The sequence below is a fragment of the Carassius carassius genome, chromosome 38 (genome assembly GCF_963082965.1).
Source record: "Carassius carassius chromosome 38, fCarCar2.1, whole genome shotgun sequence".
Lineage (NCBI taxonomy): Eukaryota > Metazoa > Chordata > Actinopteri > Cypriniformes > Cyprinidae > Carassius > Carassius carassius.
The window spans coordinates 19,065,255-19,089,125 of NC_081792.1; the positions used below are offsets into that span (position 1 = coordinate 19,065,255).

General features: G+C 37.1%; 2 protein-coding genes across 4 annotated transcripts; both read left to right on the plus strand.

The window, feature by feature from the left end:
- Window positions 1-624: 624 nt before the first annotated feature.
- LOC132119048 (guanine nucleotide exchange factor MSS4-like) lies at window positions 625-1,928 on the plus strand. Of its 2 annotated transcripts, none has more exons than XM_059528791.1 (3): window positions 625-828; window positions 983-1,142; window positions 1,344-1,928. In XM_059528791.1, exons 2-3 carry the CDS (start codon window positions 993-995, stop codon window positions 1,590-1,592), a joined length of 399 nt encoding a protein of 132 aa, XP_059384774.1. In that variant the 5' UTR covers window positions 625-828; window positions 983-992; the 3' UTR covers window positions 1,593-1,928. The 2 variants fall into 2 exon arrangements, with proteins under 2 accessions (XP_059384774.1, XP_059384773.1); XM_059528790.1 differs by having other exon boundaries at window positions 628-828; window positions 974-1,142.
- Window positions 1,929-2,811: 883 nt separating this feature from the next.
- On the plus strand, window positions 2,812-23,735 carry LOC132119489 (lysine-specific demethylase 5B-like). 2 transcript variants are annotated; one of them, XM_059529518.1, is made up of 28 exons: window positions 2,812-2,954; window positions 3,940-4,138; window positions 5,705-5,782; window positions 6,605-6,727; window positions 6,919-7,089; window positions 8,016-8,144; window positions 8,240-8,330; window positions 9,379-9,446; window positions 9,540-9,698; window positions 11,937-12,056; window positions 12,141-12,299; window positions 12,416-12,597; window positions 12,777-12,939; window positions 13,042-13,161; window positions 13,463-13,657; window positions 15,224-15,405; window positions 15,523-15,647; window positions 16,336-16,486; window positions 16,584-16,698; window positions 16,776-17,131; window positions 18,185-18,323; window positions 18,429-18,608; window positions 18,696-18,848; window positions 20,610-21,020; window positions 21,111-21,201; window positions 21,290-21,495; window positions 22,433-22,702; window positions 22,837-23,735. In XM_059529518.1, the coding sequence occupies exons 2-28, from the start codon at window positions 3,986-3,988 to the stop codon at window positions 22,966-22,968; spliced, it is 4,422 nt and encodes a 1,473-aa protein (XP_059385501.1). In that variant the 5' UTR covers window positions 2,812-2,954; window positions 3,940-3,985; the 3' UTR covers window positions 22,969-23,735. The 2 variants fall into 2 exon arrangements, with proteins under 2 accessions (XP_059385501.1, XP_059385500.1); XM_059529517.1 differs by lacking the exon at window positions 2,812-2,954 and having other exon boundaries at window positions 3,834-4,138.
- Window positions 23,736-23,871: the final 136 nt, after the last annotated feature.

Consider the following 23,871-nt stretch of genomic DNA (forward strand, 5'->3'; position numbering starts at 1 on the left):
AGGCCACTGGAAATAGGATTAAAATAGATGGGCCAAAACTACAGTGTAGTAAATTTGATTAGTCTCAAACATAGCGAGTTAATTTACTTTGCAAGCAATCCAATCACATAATTAAAATGGTTCCATAAATAACAAATAAAAATGTTTAACCTTTATTGATGAACTTTCTCAAACTGCTGTTTGTAAAATAATAATAATAAAAATAAAGTAGTGTTTGATCCTTTTTATGAAATAAGCTAACTGTGTGGCTTTACCACAAAGGCTAAACTATCCATATATTCAAGTGTTACATGTAGAGGTGGTAAATCATTTACATTTAATTGAAATGTGAAATGTTTCAATAAATATTTATGGATCATACATAGAGTGGCTCTTATTTGGTGGAGATGAATGTTCAGGTAACAATGGAGATGTTAACAATTAAATTCCTGGAAGTCTTTATTATACATTTGCACAAACACTCACATGACATTTGTCTAAATAAATTCTTTAAAAAAAAAAATACAAATAAAAGCAAGATTGTAACTGTGTGATATATTATCTTGACTCCGGTGTTCTCATCGAGCGAACAACATGAACACATCGTTTGAAAATGGAGTCTTTTTCTGAGCGGAACGTAAAATTCGTGACTTGTTTTCAACCGGTCTGCTTTAGCAGTTGGGCAAATATTAGCAGTAGCGACACTAGTCCGCTAGTATTCTTTAACTGGTGTCTAATATTGTGTTTATACCTAATTACCCATATTCATACTCAACGTTTCGAAGACTATATTTGGGTAATACATCTGTCTTAAACAGAATCGGGTTTCCTCATGGTATGACTCAAGAGGCAAGTAGTCTTCTTTACTAGTAACTCATTTAGCCAGTTAGGTATATATATATATATATATATATAATAATAACATATTAGATGTATTGATGGACCGACCTTAATCACGTAATATATGTTAAACTCTAGTGTGTTCTAATTTAAGTTTGAACAGCTAACTTAACATGGATGACAGCAAGCAGACCTCGTCTCCTGAGGGATCTGTAGACCCCTCTCTCGTGTCAGAAGATGGTAAAAATGTGAAAGCAGTGTTGTGCCAGAGATGTGGCTCCAAAGTGCTCTGCCCAGGCATGGCACTGTTTGCAGAAAAGGAGGTAAAACATTTTAAACATAGTTATGGTTCATATGTTACATCACATGATAATTAAATATAATTTACACTAATTCATTAGTAAAATTATAGTCTGTGTGCACAACTGACTTGTAATATTAAACAGTTTATGTTATATATGATGATGATATCTCAAGACTGTTGTGTCCTCATTTTCTGTGCAACACCCCTTTCCATTTACCAGCTGTTTCTGCCTTCAATGAGAAAGAAAACCTCCATTGGTCAATCGGACGGGACGCTGGATGGGGACACATTAGCATCTCACTGGCTGGTTGATGACATGTACACATTTGAGAATGTGGGCTTCACAAAAGATGTAGGCAACGTGAAGTACCTTATTTGTGCGGATTGTGAGATCGGACCTATTGGTTGGCATTGCCTGGATGACAAGAAGAGCTTCTATGTGGCATTGGACAGGGTGAACCACGGATAGAGCACTTACTGACAATTCTGTGGTATTCGCCTACATAACTCATATGGGGTTCATATTTGAATTACTATAGGTCCTGTTTTTGTTCTTTTGCATTTTTTTATTATTGGGACATTTTCATTCTCACCAAACTGTATGCTAACATGTAACTGCACCTTTCTATGATAGTCTGCCATAAAGAAATGGAGATGATGCTTTTAAACATTCCTTAACACAAGGCCTTTCCATCCTTCTTATCTGTCCATGAGTAACACATTAAGTGACTTTTGTAAATGAGAAGATTTAGGACAGTCCTTGTCAAATAACAATAATTCATACTAAAAAGTAAATAAAATAAAACTGTTCTGAATTTTGTTTTTGAGTTTTGTCCTTTAAAATACAGAAAATAATTTCACACTGTTGATTTGCAGCTTGAAATGAAGACAGACAAAGTTTTTGTTTCATCCAGCTGTATTTACTCAGTGTAACTTATAACTTCCAAGATGATAGATAAAACACCAACATGTCATTTTGATCAGCTCTGCATGAAAAGAGCTTTCCTGGAGCATTTCAGTCCTTGTAGTGTAACTGAAGCAAACAATTAACTATGGGGGGCAAGGAAATGTCAAAAGATCTCCGTGATAAAGTTGTGGACAGGCACAAGTCAGGAGATGAATACAGAAACATTTCAAATGCTTTATCATAGCTTAGAAGCACAGTGAAGCCAATGATTAAGAAATGGAAGGTTTTTGGAACAACACAGACCCTCCCTGGATCAGGACATTGCTCCAAACTGGATGAAAGAGGCTTACCAAGAGACTTAAACCCCACTGAAAATCTGTGTCTGTCTTCATTTCAGGCTGTAAAGCACAAGAAATGTGTTTATTGTCTATACCCAGTGTATGTGTGCGCATGCTATTTTTCATGCAAGTTTCATGCATGTTTAAACTAAATCTATAGTTGCTGTTGTAAAATAACGTATTTGAAGAAAAAAAATAGTTTTTATGTTTTAGACATATCATTTATACTGGTTTAAGTCAAATGAGCAAAGATGGTTTATTAATTTCAGCAAATTTTTTTGATGTCGTCGGTATCAGGTCGTGCTACGTGTACATTAATCCGGATCAATTTGAAAAGTGCGTTTTCGGTTTAAAACGCTCTCCGTCCACACTAGCGTTTTCCAGCCTGCCTCGGTAGAAAAACGGGCTATTTCCTGCAAAAGGTGGGTCAGGGAACTGGAGATATCTGTCCTGTGTTATGGGGGCGACAGCTTCCGAGGTGACGTGTGGTACGTGCTCATACATCTCGCTCGCATGGATTAATACACTCGATGGACCTTCTGCATAGAAGTATGTAAAGACAAAAGCCAGCCGCAACGCCAGTACGGTGAGATAGCCTACGTTCTGTCTTGGCACAATATTTCATTTTCCGATGAAGGATCCTGTGTTCCGAAATTGGGTCATGTGACGGTTCAAATGCCCACGGATTATGTATTCAGACCGTTTTTGATGTGCCATTTGCACGATGACACTCCGCTCCAGAGGTTAATCGTGAATTTAAATGTCAGTCGAGTGAAGAGTGACTAAATTTATTGTCCCTGGATAACATCTGTTACTTCCTAGTGTGGGTAACTTGAAAGAGGCCATTTAAAGAAGTAGTTCCGGTGAAAACAAGATGTGGTGTATCAATCCGCGCAAGTCACTTGTTTAATTCATTGGCAGCCTTCTGTCTTTTTAAAGCTCTTTAGGGAAGACGTTAAAAGGCATAGATGTTTAAAAGTTTTTAAGGGGGTTGTCATATAAAAACTTTGTTTTGACCACAGATTGTATTTTAATTAATATGTTTTAGAGTTTGCGAGGAGATAAAGCAAATAAAAAAAGCAAACGCGTTTGAAAATATAACATGGATTAATTTTATAAAAAAGCCATGTGTGTCAATTTTGAAATGTAATTCTATATTTTGTTTGCTATAATGAAATCAAGTAATGTACATTTGTTGTGTTTATTGTATCATGCTGATCATGGCTGACCATTATAAATCCAAATGCTTTGTTAGTATTGATCGATATTGAAAAAATGCGGTTTTTACACTTGCCATACCCTATGGAAAATTTAAATGTGCATTTTACATTTGAAAAAAACAACCAACTTTTTTTTATTACATTAGTGAGAATGTCGGATGGAGAAAGGAAATCAGGTGTCTCTATTTTTGAAAGCGGAAGACTACTAAGCTCTGTAACGTTGGAACTCCGTCTTGTGTGTACGTTTCCCAAAGTGGATGAGGATGTTAATTGTCGGACTTCAGGTGTAATCATTCTTTATTATGGCATCTTTTCGAGACTAATTAAAACATTTACTTCAACTTCAAACAGTTTACTGCAGTTTCTACATGTCATCATTTGGATCAAGTTCCCCAGAATGACCCAGTCACGACCCAACGAGTTTATTCCTCCACCGGAGTGCCCTGTCTTTGAGCCCAGTTGGGAGGAATTTGCCGACCCTTTTGGGTTCATCAACAAAATACGTCCCATTGCAGAAAACACTGGCATCTGCAAGATCCGACCGCCCCCGGTAAGTTTCTTCGACATATAACACAACTGTCAAATGAACGCCAGCTCTCGGTCGTCTTTTTTACTCGTAGATCGCAGATCCCGAAACACTTTTTCTGAAGACAGGTTTTTTTTCAACATGGCGGATTGCGGCTCCAGCCATTGCGAACGTTCGTAACGGCGTGTGCGCGCAGCTACTAGCTATGCGTGAATGCTCGCGTGCGGTCTACTCCAAAAGCGACCACAATAACATCACTCACTTTCTTTTCAGCAGAGTTCTATCGTACTCTTGCCCTAATTTGAGCACCACTGCTGTTCTTTTGCTGATACTTTAAATAAATGTTTGGTTGATGGAAAATGTTGGAGGACAGAATTTAGTGATTGTTATTGTGTTCCAAAAACAATGTTGGCTAGAATGCATGCATCCACCCAAACAAGCACCATCCTTGATGGTGAATTTCAAACCGAGGCCAAATATTGTATAAATTAATTTTACATTTTAGTTTTGAACATTTTGTGACTAACCTGGACATTTTGGTGTTTTAAACCATGCAACTTCCTATTTTTACATTTTGACGTCAATGCTTTTACTTTTAAATGTAACATTTTATTTGATCCTTATGATGTTGTAAATGTCTGTTTGTTTAGCAAAAATTGATAATGCATTTTGTATTGTTTATTCAGTGCTACGGAAATACGGTCTTGCCTAACAATGGCCACTTTTGCTAGCAAATAACGCAAAACGACACTATTTGTCAACACATTTCTGTCGTTTATTAAATAATTTAAGGTTTAAGTTTTTATATAGGAACAAATATGTACACATTTCGCTGAAGTTTGAGGCGTTGTAATTGGTCTCGGTCGTTGTCCTCCATGTTGTGCGAGTTGTGAATTTGCGTTTGGCCTTTTGAAACTGAAAATTGATGTAAATAACATCGCAAGTGAAAAGCGAGGTTCGGTTTGGTTTAGGTTGCGTTTAAACGTTTAAGATACACAGATGTTGTGTTCGCTATGCATATTTTTGCGTTCATTTTATTCACAATTGTTAACATCCTAAAACGGCTTCCGTGGAAATATAAAGAAGTGTCTTGTAGTCATCTGTACCCATCCTACTATCCCATACTGCACTAATGCTTTCATGACTGATGTTTTACCAAGTATATCTAAATTAAATGTTAATAGTTCCAGAATCATACCGGTGGACCTCTGGACCCTTTTATTTACATTGTATGGAATTAATCCCTATGTCGTGACATAACGAAAGTGATTTCGTGTAAAAACTAGTCAGGACCTCTTGAAATTAAGACAGTCGTGATCTTGTTTTGAGTATTTAACATATATATATACACACAGTATATAAATGTGTGTGTGTGTGTGTGTATATATATATATATATATATATATATATATATATAATTTAATCACTTTGATGTAGATTAAATGTTATATAACTTTCATATATTGTATTCATAAGCATCATTGTTCAATAGAAATGTGGCATAATGGAAAAACCAACATGCAGATATAAGAAAATAATTCTTCCATTAGACAGGAGTTTAACTAACATTTTTATTTTTGTTAATGTCAGGGTTGGCAGCCACCATTTGCCTGCGATGTGGACCGACTGCATTTCACTCCACGCATTCAGAGGCTCAATGAGTTAGAGGTGAGACCTTTTTTTTTTTTGGCCTCCTGCTTGATTATTTTGATATTTGCAGATAAGTTCATGTGGCCTTATTAAATCTAAACCTGCAGCGAGTGTGACCCTTTTTTTTGGTCTCCCACACTTAAAATCACAGGGTTAGTGTCAACTCTGAAAAGGTCACTATCAAAAAGAAAAGTCACAATAAGATCTCATTGTTGCCACCATCTCTTGTGTGTGTGTGTGTGTGTATGTATATGTGTGTATATATAAGATTGTAAGATTTAAAAACAAAAATCAGATTTTGAAGATATCTCCAATGCTCACAAAGGCTGCATTTTTTTTGAAGAAAAATACAGTAAAAACTAATGTTGTTGTGACGTGTTATTTCAATAGCTGTTTTCTAATATAATATTTTACAATGTAAAGTTTTCAGCAGTCATTACTTCAGTCTTTAGTTTCATGTGATCTTCCACAAATGGTTTTAATATGCTGATTTGCCGTTCAAGCATCATCAATGCTGAAAACAGTTGAGCTGCTTAATTTTTGTGGAAAATGCGATTTTCATATTTTTTTTTTTTAATGATTATTGGATGAATAGAACATTCCTTTGTAAAACAATCTTTTGTAACATTATAAATGTCTTACTGTCACTTTTGAAGAGTTTAATCATCTTTGCTGAATAAATGTATAAATCTAACTGACCCTAAACATTTGAACAGTTGTGTGGGTGGCTGTATATTTATTTATTAAATTCTTTTGAATATAAAATGCCACGATGCTTTCTCTATTGAAAACCCAAAGCTATTGAAAGAACAAGGTCTTTGTTTGATTGTTGTTTTGTAGGCTCAGACCAGAGTGAAGCTCAACTTCCTGGACCAGATAGCAAAGTTCTGGGAACTGCAGGGTTGTACATTGAAAATTCCTCATGTTGAGCGCAAAACTCTGGACTTATATGTGCTTTACAAGGTAGGAGTTTAGATATAGAGTTTGTCATCTTTCAGTGTGTAAAGTTTTAAGCATAATGCTTAATTTCTGCAATTGACAGGTGATTTAGCATGCTAGATTTAAAAACACTGTCCTATACTTTCTCAGTGGCCTTTTTGAATATCAAATATGGATCTAAACATGTCTTTGGTGACCCCCTTGTCTCTGTCTAGCTGGTCAAAGAAGATGGAGGCTTTGATGTGGTCTGTAAAGAGCGGAAATGGACCCAGATTGCACTGAAGATGGGCTTTGCTCCCGGCAAAGCAATTGGCTCTCACCTTCGTGCTCACTATGAGAGGATTCTCTACCCATATTATTTTTTCCAGACAGGAGCTAATCTTATGGTGAGGTTTCTAAAGCGCTTGTATAACTTCCCCTTTTCCCTTTCCATCCTCATGTCATTCATGTCATCCCTATCAGGATAAATGTTCTTTGTTCTGGTGCGAACATGACAGCCATTGTCCATGTTTTTTTTGGCAAAGTGCTCATCTGTATCTGAACAGAAAGGGTGCCCCAGTGTATGAAGCATTGTTGTTAAGCGGCCTAGTTTATTTTCAACATATATATTCTTTGCAGATTAGGTGGCGCACTCAGTTATTTACATGAAAAGGTGAACAGACTTGAGGTTGTGTCCCTGTGTATGTTGATGGTGTCATTTGTAGTTTGTTTTTACTCTTAAAGAGTGTCTGGCAGGCTGTTCATCTGTGTTTTGGTGTTCCTGCGGGTTCAGTGGTTAACGGCTTTCTCTGACGTGCATGTTTTTCAGTGCTGTACCCATGGTCCCCTCCCCCTATCCATAAAGGGGTGTGAATTCATTCAATGAGCCCTGAGCTGTAGACCCACATGCCTGCTGCTTTTGCCCTATGGTTAATACCCTAGGGGTGATCTGCTTTGCCTCTCACTGTTACTGGCTTTAATAATGTCCACCCTGCTGTCATGTGGCTTTCTGGTTAATTAGATGAGAGTGAAGCCACATGTGCACACATAATGGTGTTATAAATACAGCTATGCATTTGTATAAAACATTTTATTATAAGGGTTTTTTATTGTAAATATATGGGTTTATTACTTGCACAGTGTCATCATTAATAGGATTGGGCAGATAGAGAAAGTCATCGTCCATCGCTCATCGCCAATGGCTGAAGGACATCGCGATGTTGAGCCCCCCCCCCCATGTCATCGTCCATCACAATGTTTCACTGTAGACATCATCCCATGCCAGTTTGGTAGACATCGCCCAACCTAATCATTAAATCTCTTTCTTGAACAGAACTCACAGAAGCCAACTCTGACTAATGACACCAAAGACAAGGAGTACAAACCCCATGACCTGCCCCAGCGTCAGTCGGTGCAACCAGCAGAAACCTGCACTATCGCCCGCAGAGCTAAACGGACCAAGGTAAAGGACCAATACAGAAATCGGATTCATACCTGGACCAGTTTGTTCTAACTAGATGATAATGCCTTAGTTGCTGACATTGCCTCTCTTCATAGGGTCGCTGTTTTAAATCAGAACTGGGTGAGGTATGTGAAAAACCCAACCTGAGGAGGAGAATGGGCTCATATGTGGCAAAACCAGAACCAGGTACAGATCCATATTTTTTACTTCTACATGTACTAACAAAAATCACTTTGCATGGTTTGAAGTCCATCATGGCTTGGTATTAACATCAATCTACTTTTATTTATTTATTTATTTATTTATTTATTTTTTTAAGAAATAAATACTTTCTATTCTGCATGGAAGTAGGGCTGGACGAGGTGTGTGTGTGTATATGTGCAGATTCGTTCTAAACATGAGACATTTATATTAAGGGCTTTTAAATAGCTTGTTAAGATATACAGTAGTTAAAACCTAGTTTAAAGCGGCTTGCCCCGTAAGATACTCTGGCAGATACATGTGAGAACACTTGTGCTGTTTAATGCGGAATCAAAATATAATGCTATTATTTTTTATTTATTTTTTTAGTTTCGTGAAATTCTTCTCCTTTAAAAAGCACTATTTTTGTTCTTAGATTATAATGTGAGGTGGGAATTATTATTTTTTTTGCCTCTTTTTGCACATAATAGCCCATAGCCTACAGATTTACTTTCACTATATTTGGTTTCATTGCCTTTTAGTAATTTTGTTTCATTGGACAACATTAGGCAGGTTTAAAAATCTAATTAAATATGTACCGTATATATTGCAATTCAGCCCAAAAATACAAAATTATCTTTTTTTTTTTTTTTTTTGTTCTGGTTAATGCCCAGTCCTTCATGGAACCATTAAATTGATCAAAGGTGACAGTAAAGACTTTTACCTTTTATAACAGTAAATTTCAATGTCAGATGATCAAAAAATCCTGGCTTTTGAAAATTCAGCTTTACTATCACAGAAATAAATTACATTTTAAAATAGAAAATTATTTTAAATGCTAAAATTATTTCACGATATTACTCTTTTTACTGTGTTTCTGGTTAGAAATATGCAGCCTTGTTGAGCACAAGAAACTAAAAAAATCAAAAACAAAAATCAAAACAAAAACAAAAAAATCTTGCCAATCCCATACTTTTGGACGGTCGTGTACTTCCAAATTTTAATCTCTGCGATGTGACATTTCAAACTTATTTACTATACAAATTTCTTTCAGTAAAGAATATTTCAGTGGATGTGAAAGAAGAACTCATTGAGCAAAAAGTTGAAGGTGAAAAATCAAAGGTGAGGGTGGAGGTCAGAGGACAAATTTGGTTTTTACACAACAAAGTATGCACTGTATTTCTTTATGGCAATGTTTTTGTTTTTTCCCCACAGGTGGAGCAGTATATTTGCTTGGTATGTGGGGGTGGAGGTGATGAAGATAGACTATTGCTTTGTGATGGATGTGATGACAGTTATCACACCTTTTGTCTGATCCCACCCCTCCATGATGTCCCCAAAGGTGATTGGAGGTGCCCCAAGTGCTTGGCTCAGGTGAGCCAGTCCCAACTGTCTACTTTTGAAAACTGATGACATCATGACAGCTTCTTTGTCTTTGTCACATGTTTACTTGGTGACCTCATATGATAGTTATGTTACCTTTGCTTAAATACGAAGTCATTTTCTTAGAAGCTGTTTTCATTAACTAAATTACAGCTGGTACTTTTTGTGCACTCTGCACTTATCTACTGTCTGTTAGTTACATGTGATGTTGCTTAGTAGCACTGGATTGTACTTATCAGCAGTGTTGGGGAGTAACTAGTTACATGTAACGGCGTTACGTAATTTAATTACAAAATTATTGTAACTGTAATTAGTTACAGTTACTAAGAAAAAATGAGTAATTAAATTAGTTACTTATGAATTTTTTAACGATTACAAAGGGGATTACATTTGAATATTTACACACATCCACATCCACATACAGATTTAACTGATTTCTTTCCCAAATTGCACTGACTATTCTGAGACATACCGCCCTAATCATTTCCGGGATGCGGAAATACAGTCTGGTTCGTAGAATCCAGTCATAAAAACGGAATGCCTAACGTGGACGGAATATGCCACATTTTGGATGACTAAATCAAAAGTAGGTCAGTACACTTGAATCAAAACATGACATGGACTAGTGTCTGTGAATATTAAGCCCCAAAAATGCAATATATGACTTGCACATTCTGCGTGTCTGTGGAAATCAGGCGCGGACTGGACACCGGGAGAACCGGGACAATTCCCGGTGGCCTGGCAGCCGATTTTGCCCCACTATTTAATATCATTATTGTATACTAAAGCGATCATTTGCGAATCCGCCATTTGATAATTAAATCTCTAATAAGTCATGAATTGTTAGTCATGACTCGCGCGCCTCCGCCAAACGGTTTGGATCAGACTCAATCAATGTAATCAATGCGAGAGAACAAGAGAGAAAAGAGTGGACTGTGGAAGCGCACAGCTGGAGCAGAGAAGCAGAACTACTGTTCAGGGTTTTAGGTCAGTTTCATCTGTAAAGATGCTTTTTTGTCTTTGTTTTTTTATTTAATTAATCAAGCAGCAGCACGTTGCTCATCAGTCATCACTCAAAATACTATATAAAGGACATCATTATTATCTGTTGTAATGTTACAGTAGGAATTTAGCTGAAAAAAATTCTGATTTTTTTTTTATAGGTTTAGGGGGAGCTACGAGAGACAACACCACAACCCTTACGAAAATTAACATTTTAAAATTTAACTATAAATCCAGAGAAAATGGTTACTATTGTTTAACTGTGGTAACCAAAAATGTAAAATTATTTTACAAATGTATTTAAAAATAAATACAAATCCATTTGCAAAAAAACAAAAACAAAACAAGGTTATTTTACTTTTATAGAGGCTAATAAAAGCATGTTAATTTTTTGTTAGGGAAAAACATGACTCGTGTACAGTATTAGGATTTTTCTATAAAGATATTGTAGAGTATTGTAAAGTATAGTTTTGTTCAATCTTGAGTATTAAAGTCATGAGAGAGATGGATAACAGGGCAAAATAAAGAGACTGAAGAGAAAAATGGAAGTGAAGGTGCAGTTCAGGAGAGAACTTTAAATTATTTTGCATGTCCCCAAATTAAAGATTTAAACCTTTTTTTTTATGTCAGGTCCATACAAAAAAATAGTTTTGTCCATGAATTTGTTTGTATGAGTTTGAATTTTCCAGTCTGAATTTTTTTTCCCAGTCTGCCCCTCCTGTAAATTAATGGCAAAGACATGGTTTCATTTACTACAAATAGGCCTACTGAAGCTCGCAGTGTTTTCAACCTCTGCCATCTCAATATACTGTAGGAGTACACGAGCACATAAACATAATTTCTAGAACTGCTCTGTGTCACTTCATGTGCATTTTACTTATTTTGAGAAAACTATCATCATATACAGAGACAGCAGTTTCAAAAAAACACCAATGTTTCAGGAGTTTAGTACACAGAATACGTCACATGCTTATTAGATAACTGTATTTAAGTTGATGTATATGCTTTCATTTATTATTCTTTAATTTTCACAAATTTAGAAAAGTACTCAAAAGTAATTAGTTACATTACTTTAATAAAGTAATTGAAAAAGTTACACTACTATTACATTTTAAACAGGGTAATTTGTAATCTGTAACCTATTACATTTCCAAAGTAATCTTCCCAACACTGCTTATCAGTCATTTGTATTTAGTTTGTGGTGATTGACCTTTATTCTCCCTTTAGGAGTGTGGTAAGCCACAGGTGGCATTTGGGTTCGAGCAGGCCTCCAGAGACTATACCCTCCGCACCTTTGGAGATATGGCTGACTCTTTCAAGTCTGACTACTTTAACATGCCTGTTCACGTATGTCTGTTAAACGACACTTGTGAGGCGAATGTGGTTGCATACCTTGTAGAATATGAAGTGATCGGCCTTCTGTTTTGGCAGATGGTTCCCACAGAGCTGGTGGAGAAGGAGTTCTGGAGGCTGGTTAGCACCATTGAGGAGGATGTTACTGTAGAGTATGGGGCTGATATTGCTTCAAAGGATTTCGGAAGCGGCTTCCCTGTTAAGAACGGCACATTTAAAGTCTCACCAGAGGAGGAGGTATGGAGTCTGAAAGACAGACCTGAAATGCTTTGTTCTTGCCATCTGTGTGCTGAAAGTCCAGAACGAAGTCTCACAAATGCATGTTTCATGAAATCATATTTCATTTTGCCCAGGGTTATCTAAGCAGTGGCTGGAACCTCAACAACATGCCAGTGTTGGATGCATCTGTGCTGACTCATGTCACAGCGGACATCTGTGGGATGAAGCTCCCGTGGCTTTATGTTGGCATGTGCTTCTCCTCCTTCTGCTGGCACATTGAGGACCATTGGAGTTATTCCATCAACTATCTGCACTGGTAATCCACTTGCACTTTCCAGACCGAAAGTAACCCATTTTACATGGTAGATGGAGTGAGTGTATCCACTCTTCATCAACTTTCATGTACATGGCATATTAAATGGATTGTATATGCTTCATTTGAACAGTTTCTGAGCTTGTTGTTTTTCCACTCACTTTTGTTGTTTTGATTTGCAGGGGAGAACCAAAGACTTGGTATGGCGCTCCTGGCTACGCTGCTGAGCAGTTGGAGAATGTGATGAAGAACCTGGCCCCTGAGCTCTTTGAGTCTCAGCCAGACCTGCTCCACCAGCTGGTTACCATCATGAACCCAAATGTGCTCATGGAACATGGAGTACCAGTGAGTGGAGTTATGGACTAAACAAGGACCATTAATAACATAAAACAGAGCCCTGTTTATTAATCTTAGGTGCCTTTTTAATCAATTTTTAATTCCTTTTAGATTTACCGTACAAACCAGTGTGCTGGTGAGTTTGTCATTACCTTCCCGAGGTCTTATCACAGTGGTTTCAACCAGGGCTTCAACTTTGCAGAGGCAGTCAATTTCTGCACAGCAGACTGGGTAAAGGACACTTAAAAGCATGAAATGAAAATTCACCCCATTTAATTTGTAAATGCATGTTATTAATGCTATTGTGAATGAATCATCCATTCACATGTTTATAATTTAGAAGTGCAGCACCCACATCTGAAAATCAAATGAACAACCAATGGAATAATAATGTTACACTTGGCTAGACATCACAATACAGAAGAAAATATCTGTGGCTATTTTAGTTTCATTGTGACTTTAATGCAACATAAGCATAAAAATTGTAATATAAGTTCTGATCATAATTGACTCAAATACGGTCTTGTTTCAGATGCCTCTTGGTCGTCAGTGTGTCGAGCACTACCGATCTCTCAACAGATACTGTGTTTTCTCCCACGATGAGATGACTTGTAATATTGCCACCAAGGCAAACACTCTAGAGTTAGAACTGGCCTCTGCTGTCCAGAAGGACATGTGCTCCATGATTCTGGAAGAGAAGATGCTCCGTGAGAAAGCCTATAAACTGGTGGGTGGCCCATTTTAAAGGTTGTGAGATTATTTAAACTGGTGTAATTTGCACTTCATGATCCTCTTGATTGATAGATAAGATACATAGTTTGGGGTTATTCAATCTATTATATTATTATAGTTTATATATATATATATGTGTGTGTGTGTGTGTGTGTGTATATTTATTAGTGGTGGGCATATATTAACTTTTTTTTTAAATCTAGATTAATTTCAATGTAATCTTGGAATTAATCTAGATTATTCTAGATTAAAATGGTTCATATGAATTCTGCCGAAGGCATTCAGAATGTGTTACCCAAATAAAATAATGATTAAAAGTAATGTTAAGTCTTTGAGAACAGGTTTCTCAAGACAGGCAGGGGCGCCGGACTGGGGGTAAAACCAGTGCTGATTACCAGGGCCCCAAAGGAAGAGAGGGCCCTTGAAAAGTCTGTCTCACGTTTAAGTCTCACGTTTTATATATATATATATATATATATATATATATATATATATATATATATATATATATATATATATATATATATAACACACACACAGTACAGACTAAAAGTTTGGAAACATTACTATTTTTAATGTTTTTGACAGAAGTTTCTTCTGTTCATCAAGCCTGCATGTATTAGATCAAAAATACAGAAACTGTAATATTGTGAAATATTATTACAACTTAAAATAATAATTTTCTATTTGAATATACTTTAAAAAAAAATAATTTATTACTGTGATGCAAAGCTGAATTTTCAGCATCATTACTCCAGCCTTTAGTGTCACATGTAACATCCAGTCTATCACATGATCATTTAGAAATCATTCTAATATTCTGATTTATTATGAGTGTTGGAAACAGTTCTGCTGTCTAATATTTTTAATGAATAAAAGGTTAAAAAGAACTGCATTTATTCAAAATTAAAAAAATTCTAATCTATATTCTAATAATATATTTTCTTTACTAACACGTTTTATCAATTTAACACATCCTTGCTGAATAAAAGTATTGATTTTAGTTAAAAAAAAGAAAGAAAAAAAATTACTGACCCCAAATTACTGACCAGTAGTGTATATTATTACAAAATATTTATATTTTAAAAACATAGCTGTTTTTTCTTTTACTTTTTATTCAAAGTATCCTAAAAAAGTATCACATGTTCTGAAAAAATATTAAGCAGCAGAACTGTTTCCAACTTTGATAATGAATCATCATATTCGAATGATTTCTAAAGGATCATGTGATAATGATCCTAAAAATTCAGCTTTGCATCACAGAAATAAATGATAATTTAAAGTATAATAAATTTAAAAACAATTATTTTAAATTGTAATATTAAATTTTTTTTCTGTCTTTTTGATCAAATAAATGCAGGCTTGATGAGCAGAAGAAACTTCTTTCAAAAACATTAAAAATAGTAATGTTTCCAAACTTTTGGTCTGTACTGTGTGTGTGTATATATATATATATATATATATATATATATATAAAATGTGTGTTGTCTGGGTTCATTTTGTCTGTATTCATGGTCTGTCTATTACTAATTGATCCCATTGTGTTTGTTCTGTTCTCTAGGGTGTGTGGCACTCTCAACAGGTTGACTATGATTTGCTGCCAGATGAGGAAAGGCAGTGTGCTAAGTGCCGGACCACCTGTTACCTGTCTGCCGTCACCTGTCCCTGTAGCCCCGACCAGCTGGTCTGTCTCCACCACATCGAGGACCTCTGCTCTTGCGCTGCTAGAAGCTTCACGCTCAAGTATGTGTTTGCAAAAGCATAGGACAAAACTCTGGATGATGGATCAAATGCAAAAGAGTGCTTGCGTTTATTTAGCAGGTTTTCTTAAAATAATCTTTTTGTCTTTTACTTGCACAGCTATAAATACACACTTGCTGAACTGAAGCCATTGTTCCAGGCTTTGACGGTTCGTGCTGAGTCCTATGAAGACTGGGCATCTAAAGTTGACAAGACTTTGAAGGCAGATCAAGATGATAAAATTGGTGAGTTATTGTAATATGTTTGTCTTTAACCCTTAGAAATCCCAAGTATTGATATTCATAATGTGTGTGTGTGTGTGTGTGTGTATATATATATATTTTTCATTCTTTGATCACCCTTCAGGAAGCTATTAGTTTAAACATTTTTTTTTTGACAGAATTTGCATTGGGGTGTAATTTTAAAAAGCTTAGCAAAATGGTACACTGGGCATTTAAGGTTGCAGAATTTTAGCACGCGCAAAAACGCGATAATATTTTGCTCAAGTTCTGTGCAGCTTGTCTGTGAACAACGGCTCTGTGTAGTAAATACTGCTCCATGTGAACGTGCGCAGGTGATAGAGATTTACCGCTGATTACAGAACCGGCTTTACTGAAAATTTGCATTAAATATTGCATGCGTTTTTTGTTTTTTTTGCCGAAAGTTTTGAACTCTCATTAGCAGTAGGCTGAATAGGCAAAGATTGACCCCCAAAGCCTAGTGTTGCATTTTATTAGACTTATGTTCGAGCTTTGAAGGCACGTAAGCCCTTAGCTTAGTATTTATTTATTTTTAATTTTTTTCACGTATTTAGTGAAAGTTAGCTATTATTCAATTGCCTTGTACAAATCTTGCAGTTCTTTTACAATGGGTCTCTGAGGGTTAAGTGCACTTTTATAGCATATCTAAAATAAGGGATTCTTCTTTTATTAGATTTGGAGGAATTTCGTTCATTAGTAGTAGAAGCAGAGAAGAAGAGTTATCCAGAGACTGACCTGCTAAGTCACCTGCGTAAAGTCATTCAGAATGCAGATAGGTGTACCTCAATGGCCCAACAACTCCTTAATGGCAAGAGACAGACAAGGTACATTTGTTCTTTCCTCAGTAATGAAGCACTATCTGAAGTTCTTGCATTTTTTAACTAGTTTAAAATTGATGCAAATCTGTATTTGTGTTAATAGGTATCGCTCCGGTGGGGGAAAGTCTCAGAACCAGCTCACGGTGGAGGAACTGAGGTCGTTTGTCAACCAGCTGTATGACCTGCCCTGTTCCATCCGACAGACCCCTTTCTTAAAGGTACCTAACCTCACAACAGGCTTAATGTAATTTTCCCAGATGTGTTGATCTGACATTTTCTCCCTCTTCCATGTCAGGCTCTTTTGAACCGTGTTGAACAGCTCCAGCAGGAGAGCTCTGATCTCCTTGCAGAGGACATGCCTGGTTCCTCCGCTCTTCAGAGCCTCCTAGATGAGGGCGCAAGCCTGGATGTCGAGTTGCCTCAGCTGGCGGTGTTGAGGCAGAGGTTGGAGCAGGCCCGCTGGGTGGAGGCCGTTCAGGAAGCCAGCGATCAGCCGGCTGACCTCAGTCTAGATTGCATGAGGAGGCTCATAGATCAAGGAGTGGGCTTGGCACCACACGCCTGTGTGGAAAGAACCATGGCCCGCCTGCAGGAGCTGCTCACTGTTTGCGAACACTGGGAAGAAAAGGCCCATAACATGCTCACTGCGAGGTTTGTATTGTTAAATATGAATGCAATTTAAAGTATGACAATTTTCATTTTTGGGTGAATCATCAATTTACTCACCCCCATGTCTTTCCAAAACTATTTTTGAAAGAAATGTTTAATGAAACCTGAGAGATTTCTGTCCCTCCATTGCAAGTCTGTTACACCAAAACTTTATTGCTTCAAAAGTTCATAAAGTGAAAAAGAGTTTTTTCAGGTTTTAAACACATCGTCCTTTCTATTTTGAAAATAAATGAAAGCCATATTGGTTTTAGAACGACATGAGGGTGAGAAAATGGTGACCAGAATTTATACAGAAGTTTGTTAGTGACACCATGCAAACTCTTAACCACGTTTATCACCAAGATCTGAGAAGTGAACGCAACTCCTGGTGGTTTAGATTTGGCAGTGTGCATGAAAAAAAAAAAGGTCTTATGACAAACTTAAGGATAAAAACAATTAATGCTGTCCCAACGTGCATGGTGTAAAATAAATATAAGCCAGTTCTTATTGGGAATAAAAAAGTGCAGGGTTAGCATTTTTATTTAAAGCTGCTTCCTGGCAGATTAACTGGATCAATCTATTGTGACTGTCCAGTGCATCACCTACACTGTCCATGTATTATTGTTCAATGTACTGGTCAAAAACTTTGTGAGTCTCTTATACTCACAAAGGCTGCAATTATCACTGTTGAAAATGGTTGTGCTGCTAAATATTAGTTTGGAAATTGTGGTCATTCTTTGTTCTTTTGAACTTGGTGTTCATAGAATGCTCAATCTATTTTATATAGAAATCTTTACTGTCACTTTTCATCAGTTTAATGCATCCTTGCTGAATTGAATTATTAATATATTTCAAATATATATTTATATTTGAAATACATTACTGGGTCCGAATTTCTTTATATATTAATATAAGTTAGTAGTATCCTTAAAGGAAAGCAGCATTTTCCCTATTTAGATAGTTGTTCTTAACCAAGGATATTAATCTTTACCTGTTAAACCTGTAAAATAATATAAACTCTCATTTGTTTCTTCTTTTTTTTTTTTTTTTTTTTAGGCCTCATCATAGTATTGAGACTCTTGAGGCAGCTATACAGGAAGTGGACAGCATCCCAGCATACCTGCCCAGCTGTCTTCAACTTAAAGACTGTGTATGCAGGGCCAGGGAGTGGATAATGGAAGCAGATGCTCTTCAGGTGCGTTTTACACATTTCTGTAGTGCTCTATTTGTAACTCTATGATTGGATACATAGAACCTTGTGCAAGTAGCACTCAGTCCATTTAAACATTTATTGCTACAGGCTGGAGGCCGTGTTCCTGGTCTTGCTGCCCTGTCTGAGCTAGTGTCAAGAGCCAGAGGTATTTCGGTAATGTTGGAACCACTAACTCGACTGGAAAGCTTAATATCTGAGGTACAGGCCTGGAAGGAGAGTGCAGCTAAAACATTCCTTTTCAGGAACGCATCCCATTCTCTCCTTGAGGTACATACTTATTTAGGATGTGAATAAATGTAATTTGTGTGAGTAAAATGTATTGTTCTGTTTTAATTTGTATTTGTGTCTTTTAAGGTTTTGTGTCCTAGGTGTGAGACTGGACCCCAGAAGTCTAAGTCCAAAAAAAGCAAGGATGTCTCTGTACCCTGCAAGAAATTTGAAGTAAAACTGGACTCCCTTTTTGATGTGGAAAAGGTGCTTTCTATGAGCAAAGACACCGCTTCAGCAGTAAGTCACATTTTGGTATGAAGTTATGAAGTATGTAGTTCTAGTACAGTGAAAGACCGCTTCTGCAGAAGCGCATCGCCTACTACTTCTGCCTCTTTAGCCCAACCCACTGATTCACACATGTAGTAGGAGGTGAGTACATACAAAAGAGATGCAAACACAGGATTTGTTAAGCAACAAAACTATAGAGATGCCTCCGAGGATTACAAGACATCGTGTTTTGCCAAGTTGTGGAAAACAGTGTTAGGGTGATAAAGGAAGGCAAATGCATGGACTGTCAACACCTAACTCGACCATTGTTGTATCACATCACATTGCGTCAGATTTCTCCTTCATGTAGGAAGTAGCGCTCGGCATCAGTTTACAGTCAGTGATTTTTTTCAGTTCTTATGCAGTGCTGCAGCCATTGTAGAGTAGGCAATCACTGATTATAATGGGATCCAAGCTGCCAAAACAGTTTAACAGTTTCGTATAGAAAAAGAACTGTTGGGTTCCATTGCTTTTGGACCCGTCACACTGGGCCTCTTGTGTCCAGTGTAGACACAGTGTGACGTTAGGAAAATTGCATGCGATACACCTATCAAAACAGGATAGAGAATAGCCTATTATTTTTAAATTATGATGTTTTGATCACATTATATGATCTTGCTAACATTATAAATTGACCTTGGAGAACATTATAAATAAAAAGAAAAATGCAGTTTATGTCCTGTTTAAATGGTATAACAAAAGTCTTATTTAAAGAGATTGGTTCCTTCAATTGTGGTGATTTTTGGCTCACATTTAACAAAAACCCACCAATTAACTAATCTCAACAAATAAGAATATGGTGACTTGCCAACCAGCTAATCAACTCAAAACACCTGCAAAGGTTTCCTGAGCCTTCAAAACGGTCTCTCAGTTTGGTTCACTAGGCTACACAATCATGGGGAAGACTGATGATCTGACAGTTGTCCAGAAGGCAATCATTGACACCCTTCACAAGGAGGGTAAACCACAAACATTCACAGAGTGCTGTATCCAAGCATGTTAACAAAGTTGAGTGGAAGGAAAAAGTGTGGAAGGAAAAAGAAACCAACAGAGAGAACCGCAGCCTTATGAGGACTGTCAAGCAAAATCAAGAATTTGAGTGAACTTCACAAGGAATGGACTGAGGCTGTCAAGGCATACAGACGTGTCAAGGAATTTGGCTACAGTTGTCGTATGCATCTTGTTAAGCCACTCATGACCCACAGATTATGTCAGAGGCGTCTTTCCTGGGCTAAGAAGAAGAACTGGACTGTTGCCCACTGGTCCAAAGTCCTCTTTTCAAATTAGAGCAAGTTTTTTATTTCATTTGGAAACCAAGGTCCTAGTGTCTGGAGGAAGGGTGGAGAAGCTCATAGTCCAAGTTGCTTGAAGTCCCGTGTTAAGTTTGCCCAGTCTGTGATTGATTTGGGGTGCAATGTCATCTGCTGGTGTTGGTCCATTGTGTTTTTTTTTAAAACCAAAGTCACTGGACCAGTGTATATCAGGCTTATGATTTAAAAGTCGTTCATTATGCATAATAAACTGTTACATTGCTTTAATTGTATGTGTTTGTTTTGTTTGGCCATAGAGCTCTAATTAAAGGGATTTTTAAATCTCTGACGAAACCGTTGTTTTTTAGTCCCCCCACCCCCAGCTGTGCTCTAGAATGAGCAATCCTTATTGTTGGGTCCTCACTGTACACATCTGTGATGGACATCTGGGTATTTGACTTGTGTGTTCTTCTCCGAACAGATGGCCACTCTCAGTGACATTCATCAGAAAGAGCTGGAGAGCCTGTCTATGTTGAGGACCTCAAATGAGTCGAAGTTTCAGTCTTCACCCAGCTGTTTGGCCCCCACAGTGTGCTTGTGCCACACTGTCCCAGCAGGCCCTATGCTACAGTGTGAACTCTGTCGAGAAGCCTACCACAGCGGCTGTGTGCCAGGGATTAAGGACATCCAGACAGTACTACCGTGGTTATGCCCGCTCTGCAAGCGATCGGAGAAGCCGCCTCTGGATAAGGTGCTTCCCCTGCTCGCTTCCTTACAGCGGATTCGGGTTCGTCTTCCAGAGGGTGATGCTCTGCGATATGTGATTGAGAGAACGGTGCGCTGGCAACACAAAGTGCAGCAGGTTTCTCCTACACCGCATCCGAATGGAAAAGTGAGCTTATTATGTTAATTAGTTTGAAAATCAATTAAATAATATAAATATAAATTTCTATTTATATTCCATTCTATTAATATGATGCAGGTGAGACATATCTCTGGAATCGCATCATCTCAGACACTTGTTGGGAGCAATGGTTCTTTCTACATGCTGCAGCCTTGTATTCCTCTCAATGGCAAGTAAACCACACCAGATGTTTTTAATACACAGAGTGGTTGTAAATGTTTGAATGAAAATATTTTGGATTGTATAATGTGTTCTAGAACTTGGTGCTGAGTTGGAGGAGCTGTTGGTGGAAGGTCTTCTCCTGCAGGTGACTTTACCTGAGCTTCAGCAGCTTTATAGCAGCCTGCTCAGCAGGTTTTCACCATCCCAGCACTCCCTGCAGAGCAGCGAACATGATCACCAGTATCACATTGCTCAAGACAGAAGTCCACCTCACAGAAGCCCCCCACACAACAAGGAACCGGTGGGCAAACATTCCTAACTTGTTTACTAATCTTCCAATAGTATTAGTTTTGTAGCATTCCAAATTCCTCTGATTTAGACATTCCCAAAGGATTCCCAAACTTTGTCAACCGAAAAAAATATTTATTTTATTTGACATCATTAATATCAATTGTTACATTCACGTTTATGGTTCTTTGATGTTAGTTGATGGTCACATGACATGCTGGTAAACAAAATATTTAATCTTTTGTTAGAAGTTGTAAGAAAAAACATGTTTCTGTGGATGCCTAATTCTGCCTAATTCTGGGCAAATCATCATGCTTATCAATCATAATTATGATTAACTAACATGGAAGAAAAGAAAGTCAGTTAACATTTTGTAGTAATTCAAAATTAGGACTTATGAGATAAAATGTCCAAATCATGATTTAACAAAAATTTTTTTTTTTTTTTTTTTTTTTTTTTCTTCATAAAGGTGACAGGAATAAGCTCCACGTGCTTGGAGCTTGATTTGATTTTTAAAATATTTATGTATTTTAAAGTTACATTTTTATAATTTAATTATTAGCTTTTATCAACTCTCAAAACCAAGTCTAAGAAACCCCAATTTATAACCGGTTTAATGTGAAAATACTTCCAAATAATAATTCTAAATTTTTTCTTCAGTAGTGAATTTGTTGTTAATCTAATTAAAATATATATTTTGATATTTGTATGTTCTGTATGATTACAGTGTTGTGCTGTTAGTGTAGCAACAGAAGCCATGAAGTCACCTGAGTGCTATTCATGTGAACTTCTGCCTTCTTTTAGAAAGTCCAAATCAACTAATAACAAGGTTCCCTAACTGTTGAGGTGCTACTTAGTAGACCGCTGTTTATGTAGGCAGCGAGACGGCTCAATAAGTTTCAGAAGGGAGCTTTCGACAGATTTTGATGTAATTTGTTTGTTTAATCTAGGATGGGGTGTCCGAAACCAAGAAGGAACCCGAAAAGCTTGAGAAGAACAGCAAACGTCATCTAGAGAAAGAGAATAAAGAAGGGCAGCACAGAGACAAGATAAAGAAGCCCAAGAAAAAGAAGCCTAAAATGAAGAAAGAAAGGAGACGAGAGGAGAAACAAACCCCCTCCCCCTCCAACTCCCTTTCTGATCTATCGTATTCAGACGACTCCGAGGAGGATTGGTCTGTGTGCTCTGCAAAGCAGTGTCAACAGCCAGAAGGAAACGAGGTTAGTTCTGGCATAATTTAAATACTTGAGGCTTTGTTTTCTTATCCACTGCATTATTCTTGCTTCTACAATTGGGTTATTGTGAGTCTCTCTTTGCCTGCATGAATAATTGATGCTGTTTCTCATCCTCACAGGTAAACTGGGTCCAGTGTGATGGCAGCTGTAACCAGTGGTTCCACCAGATTTGTGTGGGAGTGTCTGCTGAGCAGGCTGAGAAAGAGGACTACATATGCGTCAGCTGCGCAATAAACAATCTGACGGCATGAGGACCAAAATCATGTTTTTCGAAGGATAGTCAACAGGCTCCTCGTTTTGCACATAAGTTACATCACCAAGAATGCACCAGATATCATCCTCTTACTGAATCCCGCTTCCTCTGCTCCCTTGGTGCTACTGCCTTCTTGATAGGACTGTTAACAAAAAAAATCTGTATGATTCTGCTTTTTTTTTTTTTTTTTTTTTTTTTTTGAAGATTTCCTTCTATAAAATTGTATTTCTTCTCTAGAGAACGTGATGCATAGATGTACCTCAGGGGTTTCCATCCCATAAATGCAAAACAATGGGGAATTTCAACTTCCCCAAATGTATTTGTTCATATTTATTGTTTTATTTATTTTTTTCTTTCCCCAGTCACCTTTAGAATTTTTCAATCTGGGCTATTTACACCAAATAATATTAATTGGACTTAACACAATGGTCTAAAATTATTTTTGGAACCCACTGTTTTGGTACACGTGTCTAATATAAAATATTATTTATTTATCCCAGCATTAACCCTGCTGGTTACCCTGATTTTCAGTAGCTTGAGATCTGCTCTGATCTGTTGCTTGACGCATTAGAATGGTTTGTACAGAATCCTAATGTAGGTTGTCAGACAAAAGAGATGTAGCAGGCAGAAGAAAAAGCTGTGTGAAATATACTTTGTGATGTATACTGTGGCTTTCTTTAAAATTCAAAACAGATCTTTCCGATGCTAATTCAATTGTGGAATAAAATGGTTTGTTCTCACCTATAAATACTGCTCTACTTCTGATATCATGACCCCTTCGTGTCTTTATTTATGCAACTCAATACGAGTATCACGTAGATCTGAGCATAATTTGGCGACCAAGTAAAAAATGCAGTTCAGTATAGCTGTTCAACCTCCATTCCTGTGGATGGAGCCATTA

Coding starts and splice junctions, on each gene's coding strand:
- LOC132119048 (XM_059528791.1), top strand. CDS start 993: ATGGATGACAGCAAGCAGACCTCGTCTCCTGAGGGATCTGTAGACCCC. Junction 1,143..1,343: donor CACTGTTTGCAGAAAAGGAG/GTAAAACATTTT, acceptor TCCATTTACCAG/CTGTTTCTGCCTTCAATGAG.
- LOC132119489 (XM_059529518.1), top strand. CDS start 3,986: ATGACCCAGTCACGACCCAACGAGTTTATTCCTCCACCGGAGTGCCCT. Junction 5,783..6,604: donor AGAGGCTCAATGAGTTAGAG/GTGAGACCTTTT, acceptor GTTGTTTTGTAG/GCTCAGACCAGAGTGAAGCT. Junction 8,145..8,239: donor GCAGAGCTAAACGGACCAAG/GTAAAGGACCAA, acceptor CTCTCTTCATAG/GGTCGCTGTTTTAAATCAGA.